Consider the following 27,715-nt stretch of genomic DNA (forward strand, 5'->3'; position numbering starts at 1 on the left):
TTCTTCTTCTTCTTCTTCTTCTTCTTCTTCTTCTTCTTCTTCTTCTTTTTAACATATAATGTATTATTTGTCTCAGAGGTACAGGTCTGTGATTCAACAGTCTTACACAGTTCACAGCACTCACCATAGCACATACCCTCCCCAATGTCTATAGACTTCTATTCCATTAGTTTTCTATTCCATTAGTTAGTAACTTGACCAAGAAGGGAAAATGATGAATCTGTTATTGGCCAATTTAGTTTTTGGTACTGGCTTTGATTAAGGAATCTGTTGAAAATTTAAAGATAATATTTATAACGGTAATTTTGTGTGTCACATATGTTTTATGATCCTTGCCCATATAACCATCACTATTAAGATTGGTTAATGAAGATTTGCTTTACAGAAGCATACTTGATAATGAGAGCATAATAGTTATGTTAATTGAGCACCTACTGTGTGATTTACCTATACTATCTCTTTTACAATGTAGATTATAACATTTCCATTATACAGATTAAGTTGCCAAGGTTCCACAGTTTGTATATAATGAAGTCACAACTCAAATACAGGCAATTTGCCCTTGCAGCCCACTTTTTTAACTGCTTACACAATACTGCCTCAGGTTCACCATGCAAGCTACCTAACAGAATGGAAATGGCTAACCTTTGCCCCTTCTCTGAGTTGCACATAATTTTGGAATTCACATGAATTATCTTTCCAACATGAACTGAGGAGTGGACTATGGCCAGGTAGTTTCATGTGTGGGGCAACTGATTTCAATCCAACATCAGGTGTCTTCTTGCCTTGTAGAGAAGCTCAAATTTAGTACAGTGGCAGATATCAAAAATATTTAAGCTGTAAATATTAAGATGAAATTTTTTTAAAAAATGAGAATTTTTGTGGGATACATGGAAAACCTAAAACACCCAATTTTGAAGGGAAAAAATTTAAGCCTGTAACCATAATTTTCCCTATAGGTTAAAGATGAATGTATCTATTTTCCCTTCAGTGAGGGAATTTAATCTGAGTGACTCTGCACAGGTATTTCTGGGGAACCTGTACTCTATTTGAATTTTTAAAATATTTTATTTTCCAATCATCTTCCTTTCTGGCAGTAAATATAACTTTTCATAGGCTTCTTCTAAGCATAGTTTTGGATAATGTTAAATATTTTAGAGAGTATCATACTAGAGCATGTGGGTAGCAATATCTTAGCCTTCAAATTTTATCTTTATAAATAATACTAGCAAGAATGAACCTCTTCTAAGCAGAAATTCTGCTTTTACGTGCATTTGATGATTTAATCTGTACAACCTCTGAGTTTTTATTGCCCCATTTTTTTCTATGGGGAAATGGAAGCTTAGAGAGTTAAAGCACCTTAGGTTCACTCAGCTAATAAATAAAGACCTGTTCAAATTCAGAGATTTTTTTCTTACTCCAAACTCCTTCTGCCTCCTTTTCATTTTTAAGCAGTTTTATTTTTTGTAGATAGGATTTCTAAATAACACATTTCTGAATGGTTCTAAACAAGACCCTTTTATAAGCTCTGACTTGCTCTCAGTTTATGTATTAGCTAAAGTTTTTACAGCTTTGTAAAAGTGAAAAATGTTTTTCTATTTATTATAATTGAAGGGCTGTTGCTGCTGGAAATGGAAGGAATGCACAGGCTGGGGAGGCACATCAATTTGTTAGGCAGCATTAAAAACCTACTCAGAAGAACATTTTAATAGTTTTTATTTTAAGTTTTAATTATAAACTATTTCAAACCAGAAGGGTACCACAAATATCCTGTTAGACATCTGTACCACTACCATCTTGATTGAATAAATGTCAACATTTTCCCATATTCTTTTTGGACCTTTTTTGTAAGGATTTTCTGATACAACTAAATGCCCCTACCCTATCACATTAGCCTTCATCCTTCCCCAGTGATCTTCACGATCTTGAAGTTCAAGTGTGTTCTTCCCATGCATGCTTTTATATATTTATTACATATATAAGTACATTCATATCTTTATGTACTAGTTTTATGTGTTTTTAAAATATACATAAGTGAGTAATATACTACATATTCTGCTCTTTTTCCACTTATCTTTATGCTTTTGAGAATTACCTATATTGGTACATGTATATCTTGTTTTTCATTCTCACTGCTATAGTATAATGTTCCATTGTATGAATAAACCATTTTTGTTTATTCATTCCTCTATTGATGAATATTTAGTTTATTTTCTTTCTTTGACTATTATAAATAATGCTGTAATGAGCATCTTAGTAAATGTCTCCTCTTGCACATTTGTGTTTTTCTGGATGACATACCTGGGAGAAGTTATATCAGTTTATATTTCTAGCAACGTGGTACAAGAGTTTCTCACTGTTCTCAGAAGCACTTGGTATTAACATATTTTAAAAATTTTGCCTACTAAAAAATCTGCCCTGCCCTGTATATCTTCAAAAATGTTGGTATCATGAAAGACAAAGGCCAGAGAACCATTCCAGATTAAGGAAGAGTAAAGATAAATAACATCTGAAAGCAATATTGTTCCTCAGTTAGAAAAAAGAGACTGAATATGGACTATGTATTACACAGTTCTTGACTCATGTTACTTTTTCTAAGGTTTGATCATCGTGGCTTGGTTATATAAGAGAATATTCTTGTTCTTTGGAAATATAGAAGTTATTACGGATAAAGGGACATGATGTTTGAAATTTATTTTCAAATGCCTTAGCAATATAATAATAATACAGACACAGGGTGAGATAAAGCAGTGTAGCAACTTTCTCACATTGGTGAATCTAGGTGAAGGGTATATGTAAATTCATTTTACTTTCAACTCTTCTGTAGATTTGAATTTTTTCAGAAGGAAAAATGTTTGCTAAACTCATAGGTGTAAATGTATTCATTATTTTAATTTACTCTTCTCTGATTACTAGTGGGATTGAACATCTTTTTATATGTTGATCATTCAGATTTCCTTTTTTGTGAATTTAAATTCCTTTTCCTAAGTCTAATTGGCTATTTGTCTTTCCCCTCTTGACTTCTCAAGATTCTGTAATAGTCTTCATCCCAATTCTTTGTTGATGTATTTTGCAAACCACTTCTCCTAAGTTTTGGTTTGTCTTTTAACTTTGGGTAATGGGTTCATTAAGGAATCTCAGCTTATGAGTGTATAAAATGACTTTGTTGTCAGTATTTTTCCACTGACTGTCCTATTTTGGATTCTTCTTTTCCACTGGATGGAGGATCCCTTTACACATCTTGTCAAGACTCCATAACTTTCCAGTGACTTGGTTATTAAAAAGTCTCATTTTTGTAATTAAAGAGACAGTTAAGTTTATCTTGAACCATGAATCTCCAAATCTAAAGCTCTTCTCCTTACTCCTAGCACAAGCTAAACCTTTCCATGTCTCTAGTGGAGAAAGGCAGTGGTCTGCTTTGTACATACATCCCCCTGCTAACTCCATCGAGGTGCTAATCCTCTGCTATGTGGAATGGGAAGAAGAAGCCAAGGAGCAAGCATCTTTTCACTTGAGTGAACTGTAGGTGCAGCTTCCTCCTTGTTTGTCACTACTGCTCTAAAATTGACCAAGTTCTAATGTCCTCACTGTGGCAGGCACCCATGTGCTGCCTCTGTAACTGGGTTGGAGGACATGTTGAGAGGGTTTGGAAAGGCCATGTGGGCTACCTTCCCTTTTGCACAGCTCCTGAAGCAGAGACCTAGCTCTGATTTAAGGTTCACATCTAATTTTCACCTTTTCCATAGGGACAGCTCATCATCCCAGCCCCATTCATTGAAGACCCCCCTTTCCCACTGATGTATACTACTGCCTTCCACCCAATGTAGTGGAAATTTTATCTGTTTGCCAAATAATGGGAGTACAGGTTGGCCCAATGGCTGTTCCACTCTTAACTGAGTTCTTTTTTCTCCCTGACTTAATTGCCAGGAGCAGGTTGGTAAGTTTGCTGTAATTGATATTTAATTGGGAGCAGGATGCCAAGACTTTGGTTTAGGCAACTCTAATCTTTTTTTTTTTTTAAAGATTTTATTTATTTATTCAACAGAGAGAGATAGCAAGAGCAGGAACATAAGCAGGGGGAGTGGGAGAGGGAGAAGCAGGCTTCTGGATGAGCAGGGAGCCCGACATGGGGCTCGATCCCAGGACCCTGGGATCATGACCTGAGCCGAAGGCAGACGCTTAACCAACTGAGCCACCCAGGTGTCCCAAGGCAACTCTAATCTTTATGAGTGATTGCCTTGGCTTTTTCCCCTCCCTTGGCTTCTGGGGAATGGAGGTACACCACCTCCCTTCCACCCAGAGAGAGAACATCTCCACCCCAAAGGCCCGTGATCCCTCCCATCTCTCAGTCCTTTTCCTTATGTGGAGTGAGGAGGAAGTTGGTGGTAAGTACTGGTCTGGTGATTCTCAGTAAGCCTTGAGGGAGGGTGGCTGGCCCCAACTGCTAGTGAAACTTGGTCTTGGACCATGGAGAACTTAGCATCCTTTCTCATCAGTTTTGGATTTATCAACAATGTCAGGACAACCAGAAAAAATCCCATTTGACATAAGGTTACATTTCATTGGTATTCTTTCTTGTATAAAAGTTTTAAAATGTCTTAATACAGTCAGATTTACTAATCTTTTCCTTATAGCTTATCCTTTCCTTTAGCTTTTTCAAGAAGTATTTCCCTATTCCTTTCAAAATTTTGCTTTTCACATTTAGATCTTTTGTCTATATGACTCTTGAAAAATTTGTTTTATATGTGATATGAGGTAGAGATCTAATTTTAATTTTCCCAAAAGGATAGTTCTTGTCTTAGTACTATTTGTTGAATAGTCTTTTCTTTCCCACTGATTTGTATTATGGCCTTTCAAGTTGCTTTTTTGTTGTTTTTTTTTAAGATTTTATTTATTTATTTGAGAGAAAGAGACAGCGAAGGAGGGAACACAAGCAGGGGGGAGCCCTAGGCAGGGCTTGATCCCAGGACCCTGGGATCATGACCTGAGCCGAAGGTAGACGCTTAACGACTGAGCCACCCAGGTGCCCCTCAAGTTGCTTTTAACTGATATCTATTTCTTTGTATTTTCTTTCTATAGGAATCACCTTTGCTATCCCCTAAAGTTAATTAGATCCCTGACATGTCCACCCATCATAGTGAATTGTTCCAATGACATTTTATTAGAGTAGGAGCTGACTGTCCTATTTTGGATTCCCTAGCATTTAGTACAGTACCTGGCACAGAGTTGGCTCTCAATAAATATTTGGTGAATAAATGAGCAAGTCCAGGCCAAGATCCACCCAGCTGTGAGTCTGCCCTGAAGTCTAGATTCCACAGAATTCAATAGGTTTTCTATTTTACTGCGACTGGTAAAATGGGTTTTTCCTTTCCAGTTGCATAGTTTCTCTCTTGATCTGTTATTCTTTGAGACAGACATTTTGAATATTCCTAGATTTCTCCCTTTTCTTGAGCTTGGCATCTAATAGGTCACTTAGCTTCATGATTTCTACTTTCTTAAAATTAAGATATATTTTCTATTCCTACTATATCTTCATTTTACCTCAGGCCTTTTTTTCCCCCTTTCCTTTTTTTTTTTAGTGTGATATTTGATATATGCACAAGAATGTGAGTAACACATAATAAATTATAATTACATGTACGCCTGTGGGAACCACCACTTGCCTAAGAATGGTAACATTATCTGTCCATTGCCTCTACTTAGGTGCTCCTCCCTGGCCCACCCCTTGCCTCCACCTAAGAGGTAATGGCTAAGCTGAAGTTTCAGTTTCTCATCCTCTTGTTTTGGTTTCCTTTTCAAATATAGACTTATTACATATAAAAGTATTCCTAACAATGCATTATGTAGATTTACTTATTGAACTTTATAAGAATAGTTTCATACTTTGTGAAGTCTGCAAACTGAATTTTTCATTCAACATTTATGCTTCTAAGATTCATCCATCCTGTTGTGTGTGGCTATGGCTCACTAATTTCATTATTTAATTTCATTAATGAGCACAGTGAGATTACATTGTGTAACATACCATGGTTTCTCTATCCTCCTGTTGGTATTTGTTTAGACTGTTTCCAGATTTGTGTTTGCTACCTTGGACAAGATTGCTATAAACATTGTTGTTTATGTCTCTTGGTCCACATGTATAAAGTTTTTCCAGGCTCTGTATCAAGAAGTGGACTTTCTGGGTGAAAGGATATGCCAGTGTTCGACTTTAAAAGATAATGCCAAATTGCTTTTCAAAGTGGTCTGTTTATACTCATGCCAGTAAAGCATAAAAGTCCCCATTGACTTATATTCTTTCCAACATTTGGCATTATAAGATTTATTAATTTTTTCCCTTTTTAGATGGGAAATTGTGTCTCCTTTTAATTGTAATTTATATTTCCCCGAGAAACGAATTTGAGATTGTTTTATATGCCTACTGACTATTCATGATTCCATTCTTGCGTAATGCCTGTTTGTCTTTGCCCTGTTTTTCTATTGGGTTATTTGAGGTTTTTTTTTGAATAAAGTTCTTCATATATTTTAGATACAAATTAAATTCTTTATCAGTTGTAAGTATTGCCAGTATTTTCTTCCAGTTTGTGGCTTGCTTTTTTAATTTTCTTTATAGTATCTCTATAACCAGAAGTTTTAATGAAGTTTTAAGAGTAATAATGTTGAATTTATCAATCTTTTCTTTTATAATTGGAATTTTTTTATCTTGTTTATAAAACATCCAGCTCTACACTGAATTTATAAATACATTCTCCTATGGTTTCTTTTAAAGGATTTAAAAGCTTTGTCTTCCACATTTTAGATGCATGTGGAATTAATTTTTGTGTGTATGGTATGAAGTAGGGCTCCAATTTTATTTTATTTTTTCCTTATGGATAAACAGTTATCCTGTAAGAGCATTTATTTAGATTGAAATATATTTACAATATATATTGCTATGAGAAGAAAGCATACAATATAACGGAATATATGGTATTTTGAAAACATAAAATATACATATAGTATTTAGTGCATATACAAAATTTAAAGAGACATACACCAAAATAACAATTATGATTATCTTTGGATAGTGGGACAATTGATGATCTTTGTTTATTTCTTCTTTTCTATGTTTTCCAACTTTTCTCTGTTGAGCATATATTCATATTTTTTTAACAGTGAAAGATAAGGTAGTGTTTATAGATGATAGTGCGATGTCAGCACATCTTAAAGAGAAACCATGAATTTAAATTCTCCAACTTAACTTTTTTTTATATAGCTTCTTCCATTCCTAGGGGTGGGGGAGAATGTTTGTAGATTATGCAGTAAGTCTCAATAGAAGGTGAAAAATGGTTGAATTCTGAAATCTGGGTGAATCTTCTATAATTAGTTAGATAAAATTTCTCTCTCCTGAGCTGCGTTTGCTTTACAGGTATGTAAGACTCTTTGGAGAATAGGATCCATGTTACTTATGTGTATCATTGATGATATAATTATTTCTTTTTGATCAACAGCAGATAATGAAAAGACTTATAAAGCGATATGTTCTGAAAGCACAAGTGGACAAAGAAAATGATGAAGTTAATGAAGGTAAGCATCTCCACCTTGAGAAGCATCCTTTTGCAACTAACTTAATGACCTTGGAAAACTTGATATTGAAAGATATTTTAAAAATCCAATCTCAAGTAACAGTTCCAAGATTGATAGGAGAATCTTAGGTTACATTTCTAAAACTCTATCTTTTAAAAGAAAGGGTTATTAAAAATGTCAGTCAGAGACAGTTGATCTCTATTTGAATGCCCTAACTGATTCTTAGAATGTAAAACCTGCCATCATTCTGGGAGCCTTTAAATTCCTATTACATAAAGTAGTCAGTAGTTTCAATTCTGTTGCAGTGAGTTCACATGAGTGTTAACATTTTTCCAATGTTAACATTTTCCAATAAAATAGTTGGCTGGTTGGCTCAAATAAAACCTGCATTTCTTCAGAAAAATGTTTCCTTTGTTGTACAGAAAGAAATCTGTAACCCATTTTTCTCATCTGCTGTTTCTCTTTTCCCTTTCACTTTTCTCCTTTGCTCCTTATTTAAAGGTGCCTATTTTTCCAGGCATATCCTAGGCAGGGCAGCTGTCTGTACTATAAAAATGTTTCACCAAAGGCTAGGCCAAAGAACAGGCCCAGAGTTGGAAAGAAATCAACCTGGGAAAAGTAAGTTGCCTTAAAATGGAAACTTAGCTTCCAATAGCAATGAGATTCTACTAGATCTATCTATGCTGATAAGAAAGGGCTAAACTAAATAAAACTGGTGATGGGCTTCAAAGCCATTACTTGATTTATGCAAAGAATCCCTTGAAAATCTGGATCAATCCACTGGTACGTGTATGTAGAAAAGAAGTCTGTGAATATGTGATTGAGGACCAGCAAAAATCCAATCATGATGCCCTAGAAACTGTCTCAGGGAGACAGGATGGAAAAGGGTTGTCGTTTAGAAAGCGGAAATCTGATCAGTAACCTCCCTGGTGGATGGCAGTTGGGAGAAGAAAAACAAAGTGATCTGGGGGAATTGGATTGCTGATGGCCTCAAAAACAAAGGAGCGGGAGGGGAAGAATGAAGCGGGGGAAATCGGAGGGGTAGATGAACCATGAGAGACGATGGACTCTGAAAAACAAACTGAGGGTTCTAGAGGGGAGGGGGGTGGGAGGATGGGTTAGCCTGGTGATGGGTATTGAGGAGGGCACGTTCTGCATGGAGCACTGGGTGTTATGCACAAACAATGAATCATGGAACACTTCATCTAAAACTAATGATGCAATGTATGGGGATTAACATAAGAATTTAAAAAAAAGGAAAAAAATATTAAAAAAACAAAAAACAAAAAAAAAAACAAAGGAGCATCTTCCATGTCCCTGCACCAAAGAGGAAAATAAGTTAATGAGAATTTGGAGTTCTGAACAAAGTTCTAGCTAAACTATCATACAGTTTAATATCCTCATTTAATAAATGAAGAAACTGAGGTCCAAGAGGTTGAGTAGTTTGTGTTTCCCATATTGGCAGACGACATATAACACTTAATGACTAGTCTCCCCATAACTCAAAAACAAGGAAGGAGGATATGGCACTAGGGAGGTGAAAGGGAATCTAGTGGGTTTGTAGTCCAAACGTGATATTCAATGGTGTGAGAATCCATTTATTTCACCACAGACCAGCCTCAGGATTTCAAATTAGATCATATTGCCAGATGGGAAAGGAAGAAGCACTTTTTTTTTTTGCCTAAAAAAAGGAATCTGCAAATGTTTTATGTGTATTTTTGAGGAATAGAGTTCCTTAACGTAAAAAGTTTCTGATATATATATATATGAAAAACTGTAGAAATTATACTTTAAAGCATCATAAAGGTACCAGGTAATATCATGGAAGGTATGTTTTACATGTGATTCTTTTACAGAAAGCTTGTTAAAGTACCAATAATTTGAAGAATCATTTCTTAGATTCGAGATAAATTTCTTTCTTTTTTTTTTTAAGATTTTATTTATTTATTTGAGACAGAATGAGAGAGAGAGAGACAGCACATGAGAGGGGGGAGGGTCAGAGGGAGAAGCAGACTCCCTGCTGAGCAGGGAGCCCAATGCAGGACTCGATCCAGGGACTCCAGGATCATGACCTGAGCTGAAGGCAGTCACTTAACCAACTGAGTCACCCAGGCGCCCCAAGATAAATTTCTGCCCTAAAGTTCACCTTTCAATGTCAGTGGCTTATCTACATTGCAGTCATTTGCAAGAGAATCCAGTTCTTAATTGAAAACTACATATGCTCAAAATATGCCAAGCTGAATTATGGGAATAGTTGTGGGTTTTTTTTGTTTTGTTTTGTTTTGTTTTTTAAGATTTTATTTATTTGACAGAGAGAGACACAGCGAGAGAGGGAACATAAGCAGGGGGAGTGGGAGAGGGAGAAGCAGGCTTCCCGCTGAGGAGGGAGCCTGATGCAGGGCTTGATCCCAGGACCCTAGGATCATGACCTGAGCCGAAGGCAGATGCTTAAGGACTGAGCCACCCAGGTGCCCCTAGGGAATAGTTGTGTTTTAATAGTGACAAGTCTCCTGTGGAGACTCTTATGTGTATACCCATTGCCAGTGGTATCACATTAAACTTAATTTCACCATTGCTTGTTATTTCCTTATACACTGGTTTTCTGTGTCCTACAAAATGTTCCTTGGCCCCAAGTTCATTGCCATTGCCTTCCTTAATAATCACTCCTACTTTTTTTTCTTCCCTTCCCTTACTTCAAACCTGACTTAAAATTTACTTGTTCCATGTCAGTATTTGCCTGTTAAACAGATTGAATCACCTTTAGTAAAGTTTCATCTTGCTAGGAGTCTCTTCCATTCTAGCAAAGGGAGATGATCCATGTAGGTTTCGACCCTTATGTCTGAGGGAACCAAAGGGACTCCCTATAGACAGAATGGGATACTCTGGCTGTAGATCAGTTAGCCGAAAAATCACCCTGTGTTAAGAGGTGATTAAGCCACAGAACAATACTTTAGCTGAATTTTGCTATTGAAAACATAGCTGGACTATTTTTATAGATTTTTCAAAGGTCAATATATTTTTAAAGACTAATACTTCTTGGGATGCCTGGGTGGCTCAGTTAAGTGTCTGCCTTCCTATCAGGTCATGATCCCAGAGTCCTGGGATGGAGTCCTGCATCCAGGCTCCTTGCTCAGCAGGGAGTCTGCTTCTCGCTCTGCCTGCCGCTCCCCCTGCTTGTGTTCTCTCCCGATCTCTCTGACAAATAAATTTAAAAAATCTAAAAAAAAAAAAAAAAAAAAGACTAATACTTCTTAAATATCCTGCAGGAAAAAATTTGATAAAACTACCTTGGACTTTAGAAGCAAATGTATTCATATTATATGAATTTGTATGAATTTCACTCTTTGTTCTTTTCTAAATCCAAAGAGCAAATTACCAATGATATGTTTCTTTTTTTTAAAATACAAATACTATAGGTGAATTAAAAGAAATCAAGCAAGATATCTCCAGCCTTCGTTATGAACTTTTGGAGGACAAGAGCCAAGCAACTGAGGAATTAGCTGTTCTGATTCATAAACTCAGTGAGAAACTGAATCCTAGCATGCTGAGATGTGAATGATTCAGTAACCTGGAATAATGGCTTTGATTATAGCACAAATGTGGGCAATAATATTTCTAAGTATGAAATACTTGAAAAACTATGGTGTAAATTTTTAGTGTTAACTACCTTTATCATGTGAATCTTTAAAACATAGGTCTTAATGATTTTACTGTTTTATCACATGAAAATGGTCTTCATTTTAATTGTCTGCCTTGACATTATAAACAATGACATGCCATTGTATTTAAAGGCCCAGTATTATTACATTACTGACATTTTTGTCCACTTTAGAATAAACTCTTGTGTCTTTGCACTACCTATTTGCCTCCAAGAGACTGTAAGCTCCTTGGGGACAGGGACCATGTCTTATTCATCTTTGTGTCTCCAGCGTCTAGTACAGTGCCTGGTACATAGTAGGTGCTCAATAAATGTTGAAACCAACTAAATGGAACTGCCAACAAAATACAAATAAAAATAAAAAGGCCATCACTATGTAGCATTCCTTCCCTTGTCCAAGTGCTGAAGAGATTTTTTTTTTTTTAAATAGAAACTAAAGAAGTTTTATAACCAGCCATGACTTGGTAAGATTTTCTTAGAATTTTTGGCATCACTCATGATCCTAGAACCTTTGAGCCCTGAATGAAGAATTTAACAATGAAATGGATTAATAGAAAATATAATTACATTACATATTTAAGTTTCATATAATTGTTCAAAACAACACATTAAAGATTTTTCTAAAGTATATACAGTTTGCTTTCTGTCTTAAATTTTCATTTGTTGTTTTTCAGTAATGTGAATTTATTCAGTGGGGTAATGAGTTTTTTTAAAGTTTGGGGCTATGCAGGGTTGCTATTCTGTGATAACCTTCTAATTTCTGCCTCTGATGCTTTAATGCTAAAGAAAATATCAACAATTGACTTCTATCTTGCCCATTAGCTTAATTCTGAGTTTTAGAGGGTATGTGTATGGGAAGAACCAAGAAAGAGCAATGGCTGTCTACCTGGAAACACATATTCAAGCATCACCAGGTATGTTTCATTTCCCTTCGAGGCATCTCTTGCTATCATTACTTAGTGATTGACATCCTTTTTCTTATCAAAGCCTCTCAGTTTACACTTTTTACACAAAATGGATGGTGATGACCTGTAATTGATTTATTCTATAACTGAGCTGGATACTGGTAGTATCCACACTACCTCATGACTTTAATAAGAAAGGGGATACAGACCAGTAATATCCCTCATCTCTTCACAAGACAATAAAGCACTCAAAGTATTTTTTTTAACCAGCTGGGTTTTAATCTCTTAAAGAGTTGTGCTTATCATCTGGATTCTCTTCACTCTGTTTTTTGTCAGGTCTTACAGGAATACGATTTATGATCATAGCTCAAGGATAGTTTTATAGGTCCTAAAAACCAATTAAATACATGATACTTTGAAAATCATCAATATCACACAGAAAGGCTTTCTAGGCATGAAAACAAAAATGAACATTAAATGGTACTACATAAAGCTCTTTAAAGATAATTTCTTAATTTCTACTTTTGGGGAGTTAAAACAGTTAAGGTAAGAAAAGACTATACAATTTTGCTACCACTGTAGAATATTTCATTGACTTTTGTGCTGTGCTAATGGTATTTTGTCTGAAACATTTTTCAAACTTTATGTATTTTATGTTATACCTCAGAACTGAATAGAATATTGATTTTTTTCATGTTATATGTGACTATAGTTTATAATAAAACAGTAAAGACATGGAGTTTCCATAATAGACAGTACTTTCAGTCTTCTGGTATTGTCTCGGATTCCAAGAATAAAAGTTTTCGTCTATAGCTATGGAACAGCATATTTAGTAATATTCCTAATTGGAACTGGAAACATGTTGAATGAAAAAGTGTCAGATTCATCTGAGGACATCCAGCCTATGATCCTTGGATCACGCATATATATCCTGTGAGAAAATACTTTTTTTTTTTTTTTTAGTCTATGCCTCACACAACTGTAGAGTTCTCAACATAAGTTTTTTTTTCTTTATTAACTATACTTATGTAAAACTGGTATGTTTCTGTTATTTCATTTTTTTTCCTTCTTCATAGTTTCTAGGTTGTAGCCAAGAAGGAAGATGTGATGCCAAGGTGTGGTGGATACATTGATGCTGTTGTTGTCCTGCCTAGATCCTTTTTAATGGGCCAGTGCAGGAATCTCCCAGATTCTGTGAGTGTTGGCTCCTTAGCAGTTTCCAACTATCCCCTTCCCCAGGGAATTGCCCTCCACTGAAAGGAAGCAGCCTTGCCTTGGATGTTATGCCCCCTTTTCCCCATGCCAGTGACCAACTGACTGGGGTGGAAACAAAAAGGCTGGGCCCTTGTTTCGAGGTAGGGCCAACATTTTGGTGTAGTTCATGCTCTAGAGCTCAGGGAGGGATTAGGCTCAGCCAGACACCAGTTGAGACCAAATCTGTGTTTGTCTTTTTTCTCCATCTTACCACATTTCCATTCCTCCCTTTCTGCTGAGAACATTCCTTCAATAAATCACCACATACAAATCTTGTTAGGCTTTGTCCACAATGAGCTCATTCTAAGACCTGGGTATTACTGCAGCAATATAGGGGCCAGGTAAGGATTACTCTAGGTGATTGCTGTCAAAATTAATACTTCTTTGAGGTTAATGATATAGCTCTCGGTCAGCAAGTCCTTGCCCCACTCACCATTTTGACAGGGGCATTGGGCTTAAAAGCAACACTCAAAGAAGTCAGTGGGGCAACTCGGGGAAGGGAACATTTTAACAGGACCAAAAACAATTTGTTTAGCAAAGGACATTTAGGTATTTATGATTAATTAGAAAAGTATCAAAGTCCTCTATCTCTTTTTCAACTTCTCTGCTGTTCTTAGTTTTTCTTTGGTTATATGTAAAGGAAAGGAGGCAACTCTCAAATTGCTTCTTAGGCTTACTGTTTAAAAATTTTGACACTTTATGTTTCTGTATTGAATTTATTGATGACCCTTGACTTAATGGACTTCATAATATGTTGAGAAGCTTAGAGTAATAGACTTGAAATAAAAGAGGGAACTAAGCAAAATAGTATCCAGTGTCTTCAGAGTTCTATGCACTATAAAAACCTAAAAATGACATATATTTTGTGATTATTAAAAGCAAATTTAGTACAACTTAGGATAACTCTTTTACCCAATCATGTCCAATATGTTTCATTTACCCAATCATGTCCAATATATTTCAATTTCAAATGTGTTAAGCCAAATGAAAGAAACTTTTGTAAATGGGAAGGTAAAGTGTCTTATGAATGACATCTAAAGAGAACTGAAGCCATATCGATCGTTAATTGCGTGCCCTGGGACAAATCTGGTTTCATACCTTGTTCAGTCAAACAGGGTTATGCTACAAGCAGGTTCTCAGTCTTTGGGTGTCACAGAGTTGTTTCATGGGGTTGATATCATCATCCAAGCTAGTAATGATCTCTCTCCTCTTGTTTCTTTTTTTAAATCAATCTAAAAGGGTTATTTATTAATTTTTTTTTTTAAATAAGAGTTTGAGGGTTTCCAAATTGGTACCACATGTTAGTGGAGACCAATGTATATACTCATGAGTCAGTCACTCAGTCAACCACCTCTAGCTGTGTGATGGTTTTAACTTTAATGCAGTTTAAATTGCTCTTATTCTTAGTCATAGTTGTTTAATTTATACTCATAATGATTGCTTTAAGACCACAACATAAGCTTTATAAGTTACTGAAGTGTATGATACCTCTGTAAATTTGTCTCAAGGTGACATTTATCACATCTGAGATATACTGATTTTTTGTTTTTGTTTTTGGATTTTTTTAATGTAGCCCACCAAGATGTCTCTAGTACCTTAAAATATGTTTGAAAAGAGAAATTATAGTGGCAATTTTGTCTAACTTGGCTTTTCATTTTTGTGAATAAAAACCCTGCTAATTATATAAGAAGTATTTAAAATTAGCCCTTTGAAGCCTTTGCCATTTAGAAACAAAACACAGTACTTAAAAAAAAAAAATCACTTGCCTTTTCTACATGCAAAATGAAAGAATTCCAAGTATCGTATTATGCAAGCTCTTTTTATTTTTGATGCTATATGATAGCCTCATTTCAATGTTTTAAAAGAAATTTGATCTTCAAAATAAACTCTTTTTTTCTTTTATACAATTAGCTTAAAGTAAAATAAACAGTGGGCATCACTTGTTAAATGGAAAATAAGCATTGCCAGTATATGTTTTTATTACAGTTATTGTAAAGATTGCATGAAGATGAATTTTATAATGCTTTCTTAAATAATATAGCAACCTAAAATAAAATGCCTTATCTTTAAAGTTACATTTTTACACAAACATTTTCCTTCTGTACAAAATTAATTACAAAATTGCACAATAAAAAAAATGAAATAATTATTAAAATTCTAAGGGCTTTGAAAGAGTATATACTACTATGAATATGATTTGTGGATCCAAAAGGGAAAACACTGGACTAATAGTTTCCAAAATTTTGCCCAGCCCTGGAATACTTATTGAATTTCCCAGAGTAATTTTTAAAAAGATAATTCCTGCCCACTTCATCAGGTTTTCAGTATTTTGATTTGTTTGTTATAATGCAAAAACAGCAATAATAGCTGTATTATTTTCCTTAAGTTGTTAGCATGCAATGCCAGGACTTGAGAAGAGAAACAAGAGAATAGATAGTGGAAAGATTTGGTACCTACCATTTTGGATAACCCTTTTTCAGAAACTTGCAAACATAGGGACAGAAGAATGCTCATTTTGGGGACTACACAGCATTAAACACAGGAGTCTTAGAATCTCTTAATTTTTAATTTTATTTTATAACAATTTTATTTTTAAATTGCAACATTTTATTAAAAATGCTGGGCACCTGGGTGACTCAGTTGGTTAAGCATCTGCCTTTGGCCCAGGTCATGATCCCAGGGTTCTGGGATCCATTCCTGCATCGGGCTCCTTGCTCAGTGGGGGAGACTGCTTCTCCCTCTCCCTCTGCCTGCTACTCCCCCTGCTTGTCTCTCTCTCATGATCACTCTGTCTCTCTCAAATAAATAAAATCTTAGAAAAATGCAAAAATCTTATGGAAAACACAAAACAAGATTATAATCCTTTAATCTATAACCAACTAAAAATTTTTGGATATATTTCATAACAAGTCAGTACAATACACTATTTTATATTCCATTTTTATTATTATCCTGAACACTTTCCACATTGCTATACAGCCTTCATTATTTTCACTTTCAGTGGCTGCGTAGTGGTCCATAAAGTGGATGCACCACTCCCTTTATATTGGATAGTTGGTCCTTATTTTAAATGGTTCCTCAGTTATGACTTCTTACTTTGCTTTGCTTTTGTAGATTAAATATTCAAAATTGGGGTTATGGGTTAAAAAATCACATATTTATAGGATTGGATATATATTGCTACATTGCTTTTGAAAGTGTTTTATTACCAGTTTAAAGCATCACAGTTGATGAGAACATGCTCTCTCTGCAACATACAGTGTTATCACTTAAATCTTTTTCTAATCTGAAAGGCAAAATAAAAAAGATACCTTGCTTTAATATTACTGATTAGAAATGAAGGTAATAGATTTCTATAAGTGTGTTCAGTAGCCACTTTCTTTGTGAAATATCTGTTCATATTTTTACCTATTTACTTATTGGAATCATAATATTTCCATTTTTATTAATTTGTATGAACTATTTATAAATATATTAAGTTTATACATAGCCCCCAAATTTTTGTTTATATGTAAAATTTTTTGTTACATATTGAGATGTTTCTTTTTTATTTTTAATATGTTTTTTCTTTGTGGTTTTTTCTATTCCTCTTAAGATCAGACAAGTTCCCTTCTGTTATGGGCTGAATTGTGTCTCACTTAAATTCATATGTTGAAGTCCTAATCCCCAGTACCTCAGAATGCAACTAAATTTGGGGATAGGACCTCTAAAGAGGTAATTAAGTTAGAATGAGGTCATTAGGGTGGTCCTTAATCCAATGTGACTGGTTTCCTTATCAGAAGAGATTAGAACAGGGACTTGAAAAGAGGGAAGACCTCAAGGAAAAGACGGCCATCTACAAGCCAAGGTGAGATGCCTCAGAAGATTGGTTTGGTTTCCTGCTGACACTTTTTGATCTTGTACTCTTAACCTGTGAGACTTGTGAGGAAATAAATTTCTGTTGTTTAAAGTCATCCAGTTTGTGGTACTTTGTTTTGGGCGCCCTAGCTGACTAATACACCTTCCAATTCCCTAAATTCTATACAACTCTATGTTCTCCTATATCTCCTCTGTGGCTTTTTCAAGTTTATGTCTGAACTTTATCTATATTTTTGTGAAATCTAAATTGATGTGTGTTTTCCCCCAAATTTCTACACAGTTAACCCATCTTCAGGCACTGTTGCTACTTTAATATGGAGTTATTTTAGCCTCAGAAAAAGAATTGTCTGGAACATTCTGGTACCTAGTCAAAACCTTCTCAGATCCCTTGCAGGAAGTAATTTTTCTACCTAAGAAGCACCTCTTCTCAGGGTTTCAATTCTTGTTTCACAATCACTTATGAACTCTCCACTAGTAGACCAAAGAAATCAGGAAAGGGGCTGTATCTTACTCATACGCATGGAGTATTTCTGTAGGCAGAGCACTGTGTGCATTAAGGAAGGATTGATGAAAGAATCAGGGAATGTGAGCTCTCAGTCAGACCTTGGGTCACTATAGACCAGTGGTAGTCTGCAGGTCCCTCAGGCCTTTTCAGGGGGTCTGTGATTTTGAAACTATTTTCATTACACTAGGATGTTATCTGCCTTTTCCACTGTGTTGATATTTGCACTGGAACATAATAAAATAAAAATAAAAAAAACAACTAAGAAATCACCTACAAAAAAAAAAAAACCAGTGGTGGTTAATACTGCTGGTACTTAAGCATGAATCAAAGCAGTAGCTTCAAGCAGTAGTAATAGTTACTGCATTCCTCATGCTACATATTGGCAGGAAACACAATTCTGTATAAAAATGCTCTTTGTGAAGAGTAAAAGTTGTTAATTTTAAGTCTCAACTCTTGAATACGTTTCTTTTAAAATATTCTGTGTGATGAAATAGAAAGTACATAAAACATTTCTATTGAATACAGAAGGGTACTGTCTCAAGGAAAAGCATTTGTGTGATTATTTGAGTTGCTAGCTGGAACATTTCTTTTTTAAAAGCACAACTGACAAAAACTATGATTATTCAGACTTGGATATTTGGTATACGCTTTCTGGTGAATTCAAGACTGGAATCTATCATTTCAAGGAAAACAATTGACATTTGTTGCCAATGCTTAAAATTTGGCCTAAACACACATTAGAATATTGCAAAATTTGTATCCATGTCCGAGGTTGATAGCTTTCTAATACTTCAAAACTTTTCTGATGAAATCCACGGTAATATTAACATATAGGATTTCTTGGATGTTGTATAATGAAGACACATTCCACACTGCAATTAGCTTTCCAGAAACTACCACTTGTTGATTTTGGACCAGATTTTCTTCATATACTTAAAAGAAAAAAAAAAAAAACCTATACCAACAGGTTGAATGCAGTAGTAGATCTGGGACTTGCCTATCTACTATTCGGGTGGACAGCAAATAGATTTGCAAATAACACCAGTCTTTTTACCTCTTTTTTTCCTTCGAAAATAAGTTATTTTCATTAAAATATTTAATACGGTTTGAAAATACATTTTAAAATTTCAGTTCTAATTTCTAACGTAAATATCAACAGATAACCCATGTAAACAAAAGGTCTTTGGGGTCGTCCAAAATGGTTTGTAAGAGTTTTGTAAAGGGGTCGTAAGGCCAGAAGCTTGATAACCATTGTGGTAAGCTAACGGCTATAACTGTGGAACCTAATTCTTTGAAGGACCCTTTCCAGGGTCAGTAAAATAGTTCAGAATCTACACAGGTTTCACATCGCGGGTCTACACCAAGAAGGACTTCGAAGTGCAGCTCTGGAGGGCGGTGGGGGCGGGGCCAATGCTGCGTTTCCACTCTCCGGGGAAAGCACCTTTCTCGGGTCTCCAGGATCTCGTCCTCCTTTCCTCTCTGCCTCTGATTGGAGGCAGGTTAAGTCCGTGGGCGGTCCTTCGGGAGAGGGGCGGGGCTTCGTTTTGGCGAGGGCGGTCCTCTTCGCGTGAACGTATTGACGTCACGCGGACGCCGCTGTCCTGACGCCTTGCCTTTGCATGCCGTACTGAGGCTGCTGGGGTTGTTCTTTCGAGGGGACGCGAGCGGTACCCCTTCAGAGGCCTGGGCTGTGGCAGCCTCTGTCACTCCTGTGCGGTCCCGGCGCTGCGCAGCGCGTTGGTGCCACCGTCATGGATCTAAATTTAAACCGAGCGGATTATTTACAGGTAAACCTGAGGGGATAAAACGGGAGCCGCGCGGGGTGAGCCCCGCTCCCCGAGAGGATTTTGTCCTTCCACTGACGTCTGTCGCGGTCGCCCGGAGCGGGTGCTGTGGCGAAGATGCTGCGGGGCTGGGTGCTGCGCTCGCGTAGTCCCGCTCACGGGCAAGTCCTGCTTGTCCTTGGGGGGCCGCCGGGACTTGTAAAGAAGCGACACATGGTCCCGCGTTGCTGGCGCCTGCCTGGTCCTAAAGATGCCTAGAAAGAACCGACGTGATCCCGGATAACTCCCCGGGGCCCTTCTTCTCCCAGGCTGCAGCTACCTGTTGGCCTGTAACTCCAGAATCTCCATCTCTACCCAGCCCCTTCTCCCGAACACCAGACACTTCTTACTGTGAGCTGGACCTCACCAGCCAGATCACCATAAAAACGACAGCTGCTTATTGTGCATGCAATTTATTCTAAAAGCTTAACATACATTGCTATTTAATCTTCATAAAAATTCTCGAAGTAGGTAATGTTACAGATGGGGACCCAGGGACTCAGATAGAGCAATTTGCTTAACAGAGAAAAAGGATGGAGTTCCTATGTGAAACAAAGCCTCTGACTCCAGAGCTGGTGTTCTGTTGCACCATCCTGCCTCTCATTATTTAAGCTCTAGACATTCTGTCCCTCTTCCATCTTCTTTTTCAGTAACCCTATTTTGACTAATGGTGCAAAAGTTTGCCCCGTCAGTTCACCTGGAAGTTATGCTAGGTACTTTCCACCTTAATATCTTCCATATTGAACTGGTCACTGCATTTTGCTACTGCTTTTATCTCCTAAATATCTCTTGATTCTGTCCCATTGTTGCCATCTCCATTACCCCAGTTCAGGTTCTCATCTTCTTAATTGGGCTCCTAGCCTCCAGCTTCATCTCCCTCTGAGCCATCCTTCACATCACTTGTTAGAGTGATGTTTCACAAATGCAAATCTAAACAGATTACTTTAAACTTTAATACTACTCCTTAGAATATGGAATAAAGTTGTAGTTCTACATTATCTGTAAATCTTTTCATGATCTGTTTTTTACAACTTCTCCCCCCTTGGTCCCATCCACCCAGCCTCCTATCCTAACTGTGCACCACTAGTGATAGTTCCCTGCTGAACAGGCCATGCTGTTTGCATCTTCCATATCTTCTGTAAAATAATCTTCATCATCAGATTGGGTGTCATTGCCATTAGCGTGTTTGGTATTTTAGCAAAAATCTTCTGTGTTGCATTTTAAATAATTGTAATCTATTTCCAAAGATTTTTAATCACTTTACAAAAACTTTTTAACAACTATATGACAACTGTAGGTATGAAGTTTTTTATGAAGTCTTCTAGAAATATTTGTTTGTAAAGTGTTTTTCCACTATGGACGCTTGGGTGGCTCAGTCATTTAAGCATCTGTCTTTGGCTCAGGTCATGATCTCAGGGTCCTGGGATCCAGTCCTGCATCTGGCTCCTTGCTCAGTGAGGAGCCTGCTTCTCTCTCTGCCTGCCACTCCCCCTGCTTGTGTGCGCACTCTCTCTCTTTCTGACAAATAAATAAATAAAATCTTTAAAAAAAAGTGTTTGCCACTAATGTCGCATTATTTTTGGCTTGACAACTTTATAGCATAAATTTTAGTATTTTGACTTTTGTGGCATATTTCATTAGAAAATAAGTTCATCACTGATCATAATTATTTCATATCACCAATTGCAATAAAAAATAAGTCTCACTATGATCTGAATCTGTAGGTCCTTTTATTTTTTTTTATTTATTTATTTTTTAAAGATTTTATTTATTTGATAGAGAGAGACACAGTGAGAGAAGGAACACAAGCAGGGGGAGTGAGAGAGGGAGAAGCAGGCTCCCCGCAGAGCAGGGAGCCCGATGCGGGGCTTGATCCCAGGACTCCGGGATCGTGATCTGAGCTGAAGGCAGACACTTAACGACTGAGCCACCCAGGCGCCCCTGCAGGTCCTTTTAATCTCAGATGTAATCATTTCAAGTTAGTGTGTCAGAAAACATTCACTAGGTGACTGGTGTGTTTCCTTAGGTGGGAGTGACCTCTCAGAAGACTATGAAGCTACTTCCTGCCTCAAGACATAGAACTACACAAAAGGTACTGTAGAGATACTGGTTTCTCCCTATCGCTTTAGCTCTGACAGAAGAGAGGTTTATATTTCTTTATTGGTAAGTTACTCTTTAATGTTAAAATGTAAATAAATTTCTTTTAATTTGAACAGAGGTTGGAATACCAAGGGATATTTATAGACAGTAATTTTCTTGGATGTTATAATTTTTATGTACAATCTGTAAAGGATAAGCAAACTTGTTGAAAAACATATTCCAGGGGCGCCTGGGTGGCTCAGTTGGTTGAGCGACTGCCTTCGGCTCAGATCATGATCCTGGAGTCCCGGGATCGAGTCCCGCATCGGGCTCCCTGCTCGGCAGGGAGTCTGCTTCTCCCTCTGACCCTCCCCCCTCTCATATGCTCTCTCTCTCATTCTCTCTCTGTCAAATAAATAAATAAAATCTTAAAAAAAAAAAAATTCCATTTTCCTGTTAATAATTTACTCAATGTGTACTTGTGTGTACCAGGTTGTGTATATGAAAAAGAAACATAAAGCACAATAGGATATAGAGAAAATTCTTGTTAAACTTTATCATATTTGTAAGAATAAATTAAATATTGAGGTGCCTTGGTGGCTCCATCAGTTAAGTGTCAAACTCTTAGTTTTGGCTCAGTTCATGATCTCAGGGTCCTGAGATCGAGCCTGGCATCAGCTCCATGTTCATTTCGGAATCTGCTTGTCCCTCTCCCTCTGATTCCTCCTCTGCCCCGCTCTCTCTTTCTGATAAATAAAAATAAAATTTTTTTATAAGCATTTAAGTATTTTGATATTGAACTTTCTATTTAGCTAATATTATTTTTATAGAAATATTGATCCTATGATTTATATAAGCCAATTATACTTTCCTAGTAGAATAGTAAGATATTTTAATAGCTGCCAAATAAATACACTATCCTGATGTAATAACATTTTATTAAGATAAATCAACAGATTTCTGATTGTCATTTGTATTTGGTCTATTAGATAAGAACTTCTCAAATTCTTTTTGGTCTCAGCACCCTTTTACACTCTGAAATTATGTAGGATCCCAAAGAACTTTTGTTTATTTGGGTTATATCTATGAATATTATTATATTAAGATTAAAGCTGAGAAATGTCTAAAATATTTATTATTTTATTTTTTAAAATAATAAACCCATTACGTTTACATAAATAACATTTTAATGAAAAATAACTGTATTTTCATAAACAAAAAGAATTTAGTGAGAATAGTGGCATTGTATTACACCTTTGTCAATTCTTCAGTCTGGCACAGACAAAGGTACCTGGCTGCTCATGTCTGTTTCCTACAGTCTATTGTGATATATTGTTTGGTTGAAGTATACAAAGAAAACCCACCTCACACAGACACACAGTTGAAAATAGGAGTTATTTAAAAGCTTTTCCAGATAATTATGGCTCTTCATACACGCTATGACACATATACTTGACAAGTAGTAGTTTCTTAAGTATTAGTTGCAATGTGGAATATGAAACCATATTGATTAGCTTTTCATACTTTGGTACATTAAAAACCATTTGTACTTTGAATGAATCTTTTACTCATGCATGGTTTTATAGCATCTTGTAATGGTCTTTTGAGATTATTAGTTCATTGAGTTATACAGATCTCCCAAAGGTTGAATGTTCAGAAAAGTTGTTAAATATGGCATAGGTAGCTGTCCAGCTCCCAGTGGCAGATACAAGTCTCCCAGAGTACTTATTTTCACGTGAAAGCTCAACTTTTATCATTGGGAGCAAACACTCTCAATTATTTTCCTTTAAAATGACAAGCTCACTTCCTTCAGTTTTATAAAAAAAAATGTCTACAAATACCCTAGTGTTAATAACAATTTGTTATTAACCATTGTTAATAGTTGACAGTTGTTCTTTTCATTCTTAAAATTGTTTCTTGGGGCGCCTAGTGGTGCAGTCAGCTAAGCTCTGACTCTTGATTTCAGCTCAGATCTGATCTTAGGGTTATGAGATCGATTGAGCCCACATCCAACTCAGTGCTCAGGGCAGTGTCTGCTTGAGTTTCTCTCTCCCTCTGCTTCTGCCCCTCCCCTGCCCCACCGATTTTTCTCTCTCTCTCTAAAATAAAATAAATCTTTAAAAATAATTGTGTTTCTTAAAAAAACTGGGTAGTTCAGCTTGTGACTGAAACAATTATATAAGTGCTTTTTGGTTTGCAGCAAGAGTGTTTTATGCATATTTTCTTTTTTAAAGATCCATCCATCTATTTTATTTTTTTTTCTAAAGATTTTATTTATTTGAGAGAGATCACAAGTGGGGTAAGGGACAGAGGGAGAAGCAGACTCAGTGGGATGAGGTGCAGAGAGAGAGGGAGAAGCAGACTCTACGCTGAGCAGGGAGCCCAGTGCGGGACTTGATCCCAGGACTCCGGGATTATGACCTGAGCTGAAGGAAGACGCTTTAACCAACTGAGCCACCCAGGTGCCGCGACCATCCATCTATTTTAGAGAGCAGGCTGCAGAGAGAATCTTAAGCAGACTCCACAGTGAACAGCAGCCCAACTTGGGGCTAGATCTCAGGACCCTGAGATCACGACCTGAGCCTAAACCAAGAGTCCGATGCTCAACAGACTGTACCACCCAGGCACCCCAATTTTATGCATATTTTCTATTTTCCCACAGTAAATATTAAAAAGAGATGACTCAAGGGTCAAAATTTAACAAGATTAATAATTTTTATTGCTTCATCCAGAACACTGTCACATGAAGTTGGATTTTTTTTTCTTTACTCTGAAGTGGTGATGAAGATTACAGTGACCACTGGTCTGGTTTATTGTTGTTTTGATTCTTGCCGGACACTAGCAATTTTATCCACCATTGCTTTTGTACCATCGTTGTAAATATCAACCTAGTGAAAAAAGAAAGACTTACTGAGAAAAATAATTTTCACTTGGCAGATTCCCTAAAAAGTTCTTGTTGACCCCAGGAGTCCAGGAATCACACTTTGGGAATCCCTGAAATAGATTATTGTTTTTAAAAATTACTGGAGTAGTGTACTGTTCTTATGTATTTTTTCATCTGAATAGAAATCTGCCAATATCAAAGATCTATAAATCTCCTGAAAATGTGTGCATAATTATTTGTGAATGTTCATTGTTCTGGGGAGAAAGTCCATAGCTTTCATCAAATGCACAAAAGGGTTTGCTGTCTCCCTACCCCAAAGTTAAGAATCAGGGGCCTTGGGGCCCTGGATGGCTCAGTCGGTTAAGTGTCTGCCTTCAGCTCAGGTCGTGATCCCGGGGTCCTGGGATCGAATCCCACGTTGTGCTCCCTACTGTACGGGGAGCCTGCTTTTCCCGCTGCCTCTGCCTCTCTGTCTCTGTCTCTCATGAATGAATAAATAAAATCTTTAAAAAAAATTAAAAAAAAAAAATCGGGTGCCTAAGAATGTGCTCTGCAACGTCAAGTTTTTGGTATTTGAGACTTATTTTATTTATGTCCTAATACATGGTCAATTTTCTGATGTTCCTGTGTGCTTGAAAAGAACATTTATAATTTAATTCTTAGGATGAATGATTACTTATTTATGCATGTGTGCGCACACACACACCCTATATATATATGTACATGCATATATACATATGTGCATATATATTAGATCAAAGGTAATTGTTTTTTCTAATCTATATCCTTATCTTTTGTCTGCTTGATTATCAATTCCTGAGAAAGAAGTGTTGAAATCTCCCTCTGCATTTATTTCAAAATAATCCATTGGTTACATGTTGATAATTGTTGAAGCTAAGTGATGGATACATGGGAATTCATTATAATATTCTGTCTACTTTGGTATATGTTAAAATTTTTCTATTATAAAGGTTTTAAAAATATCAAAGAGGTCAGTCACAACTGTAATTGATAATCTGTTTTGAAAGTTAATCTTAACATGTTCTTATGTTCCAGTTGAGAAAAAAAATTACCTCCCTGACATTTCTATCTCTGTTCTCTTGTTCTGTTTACATTGTAGGAACAAAATATATGGTCCACTACTTGCATAATGACTCTCTGTACCTCCTCTTTGCCCTTTTCTTGTAATTTCTTGGAGTATTAGTTTGTGTGGGGGTACTTTCCTAGATTTTCTGATCTCTACATTTAAAGTCATAATTTATATATTGAGATTCTTGTTTCCCCCATATAAGTTAAAAGGGCATAATAATAGTAATTTTAGATTCTCTTCAATCTATTGTAGGTGGTTATTGGAGATCACGATGGGGTAGTTATGTGCTTTGGCATGAAAAAAGGGGAAGCAGTGGTATGTATAGCTTTTTTTTTTTTTTTTTTGAGAAAAACAGATTTTCTAAAAGAGAAACACACTATTTATTGAGTACTCTTAGGTTAAAATTGTCCTAAAAGCAATGAAAAATGCATTGTGAGGGAAGTAGTTACATGGAGTATGAGGCTACAGGCAACACAAGAGTCAGATGCTAGCTAGCTGTGGAACAGATTACTTCAAACTTCAGGGTTTAAAATAACTCACATTTATTATCTCACAGTTTCTGAGTGTCAGGAGTCTGAGCTCAGTGTCTCATATGGCTGCAGTGCCAGGCTGGGGTCCTATTCCAAGCTCACATGACATGATTCAGATTCTTCCTATTGTAGAACTGAGGTCCCCACTTTATTGCTGTCTGTACACCAGGGCCTGCTCTCATCGTCTTGAGGTCCCCACAGTTCCTTACCCTGTGGTCCTCTCACAGGCTCACTCCTAACATGGTGACCTACTTCTTCAGGCCAGCAGGAAAATCTGTCCAGCCAGCTAAAGTGGAGTCTTAATGTAACATAATGTAACATGGAAGTGACTATCCCATCACCTTTGCCACTTAATGTAAGCTAATCAAGGATGTGATTGTATATTATTATATTCACAAAATCATAGTTTACAAGCAATGGGTCTGAGCTGTGAACACTTAAATTAACTATGAAGAATTTATAAAACGATGAATAGTTAAAAACTGTCAGAAGCCCAGTGTTTCCGTTATTCATATATCCTCCCAGATACTTTATTCTCTGTATAAAGTCATTGGAGGGGAGGGAAAGAAACTGGTGCCAATAATAAAGTGGAAAATAACCAGGAAAAAATTAATGATATAAATGTTGTATCCAATTAGATACTAAGTTATACATTTGGGTTTTCAGTAAATTTTATAGCCTTTTATTTATAGTACTAAAATTCATGAAAATTATAAAAGATACAGGAGACTTTAGTTTTAAAAAGATGATTAAAATGCAAAAACATGTCCATTGGAACCAGTGAGGGAATCTTACTTAGTAGAGTTGGGGTTGGGCCTGAGATTCTGCATTTTAATAAGGTTACTCATACTGATGCCACTGCTTAATGAACTGTACTTTGAGATGCAGAAGTTTAGATTTTAATGATGTGGCTGAAATGTGTGGCAATAAATATTCCAAATTTGGAAGATTTTTAGCCAAAAACCTTGAAGACACACTGAAGTAAATACATTAGTATCCATAAAGATGTTTCTAAAGTGGTACTATAATATTTTGTGTGTTTGAAATCATAGCATTTTTTTTTCAGTAAAGAAAAATGTTTACAGTAAATTTGTGTACTTAATTTTTTCCCCAATAATTTTTGCAGGCAGTGTTCAAGACTTTACCGGGGCAGAAGATTGCAAGATTGGAGCTAGGAGGGGTTCTTAACACACCCCAGGAGAAAATTTTTATTGCTGCAGGATCTGAGATTAGAGGCTTCACAAAGAGAGGAAAACAGTTCCTCTCTTTTGAAACCAACCTCACTGAAAGCATTAAAGCTATGTATGTTTATCCTTTTTTTATGTTTACATATCCATTTATAATATTTTGGATAGGTGACAAACATCAGATTGAGTATCATATCTTAATAGGTTTCCTGGGAAATAAAATTGACTAAAGGTACTTTATTAGTCAGAAATTAATTAACATAGAATCAGTACAAAATTAGTTGGTTGTCGAAATGTTGTTTTCTTTTTAAGATCCTTATAGTATTTATACATTTATTTATTTATTTATTTATTTATTTATTTATTTATTTATTTATTT

General features: G+C 36.2%; 2 protein-coding genes across 5 annotated transcripts in view; both read left to right on the forward strand.

The window, feature by feature from the left end:
- The window catches only part of TRPC3 (transient receptor potential cation channel subfamily C member 3), a 73,211-nt gene extending 60,394 nt beyond the window's left edge, over positions 1-12,817 (forward strand). For 3 of the 4 annotated variants that reach the window (XM_035023221.1, XM_035023223.1, XM_035023222.1), the window contains 2 exons: positions 7,488-7,563; positions 10,980-11,122. In XM_035023221.1, coding sequence (XP_034879112.1) covers positions 7,488-7,563; positions 10,980-11,122 — 219 coding nt within the window. Of the gene's footprint in view, positions 1-7,487; positions 7,564-10,979 lie in introns of all 4 variants that reach the window. The other variant, XM_035023224.1, reaches the window with a different exon arrangement.
- A 6,513-nt stretch (positions 12,818-19,330) lies between these two features.
- The window catches only part of BBS7 (Bardet-Biedl syndrome 7), a 33,974-nt gene continuing 25,589 nt past the window's right edge, over positions 19,331-27,715 (forward strand). Inside the window, exons 1-4 of the mRNA XM_035023269.1 lie at positions 19,331-19,530; positions 21,593-21,658; positions 25,872-25,934; positions 27,276-27,451. Of these exons, the coding sequence (XP_034879160.1) occupies positions 19,495-19,530; positions 21,593-21,658; positions 25,872-25,934; positions 27,276-27,451 (341 nt within the window). The 5' untranslated portion in view covers positions 19,331-19,494. The remainder of the gene's footprint in view (positions 19,531-21,592; positions 21,659-25,871; positions 25,935-27,275; positions 27,452-27,715) is intronic.

The sequence above is a fragment of the Mirounga leonina genome, unplaced genomic scaffold (genome assembly GCF_011800145.1).
Source record: "Mirounga leonina isolate KUSES-001 unplaced genomic scaffold, KU_Mleo_1.0 Mir_176, whole genome shotgun sequence".
NCBI lineage: Eukaryota > Metazoa > Chordata > Mammalia > Carnivora > Phocidae > Mirounga > Mirounga leonina.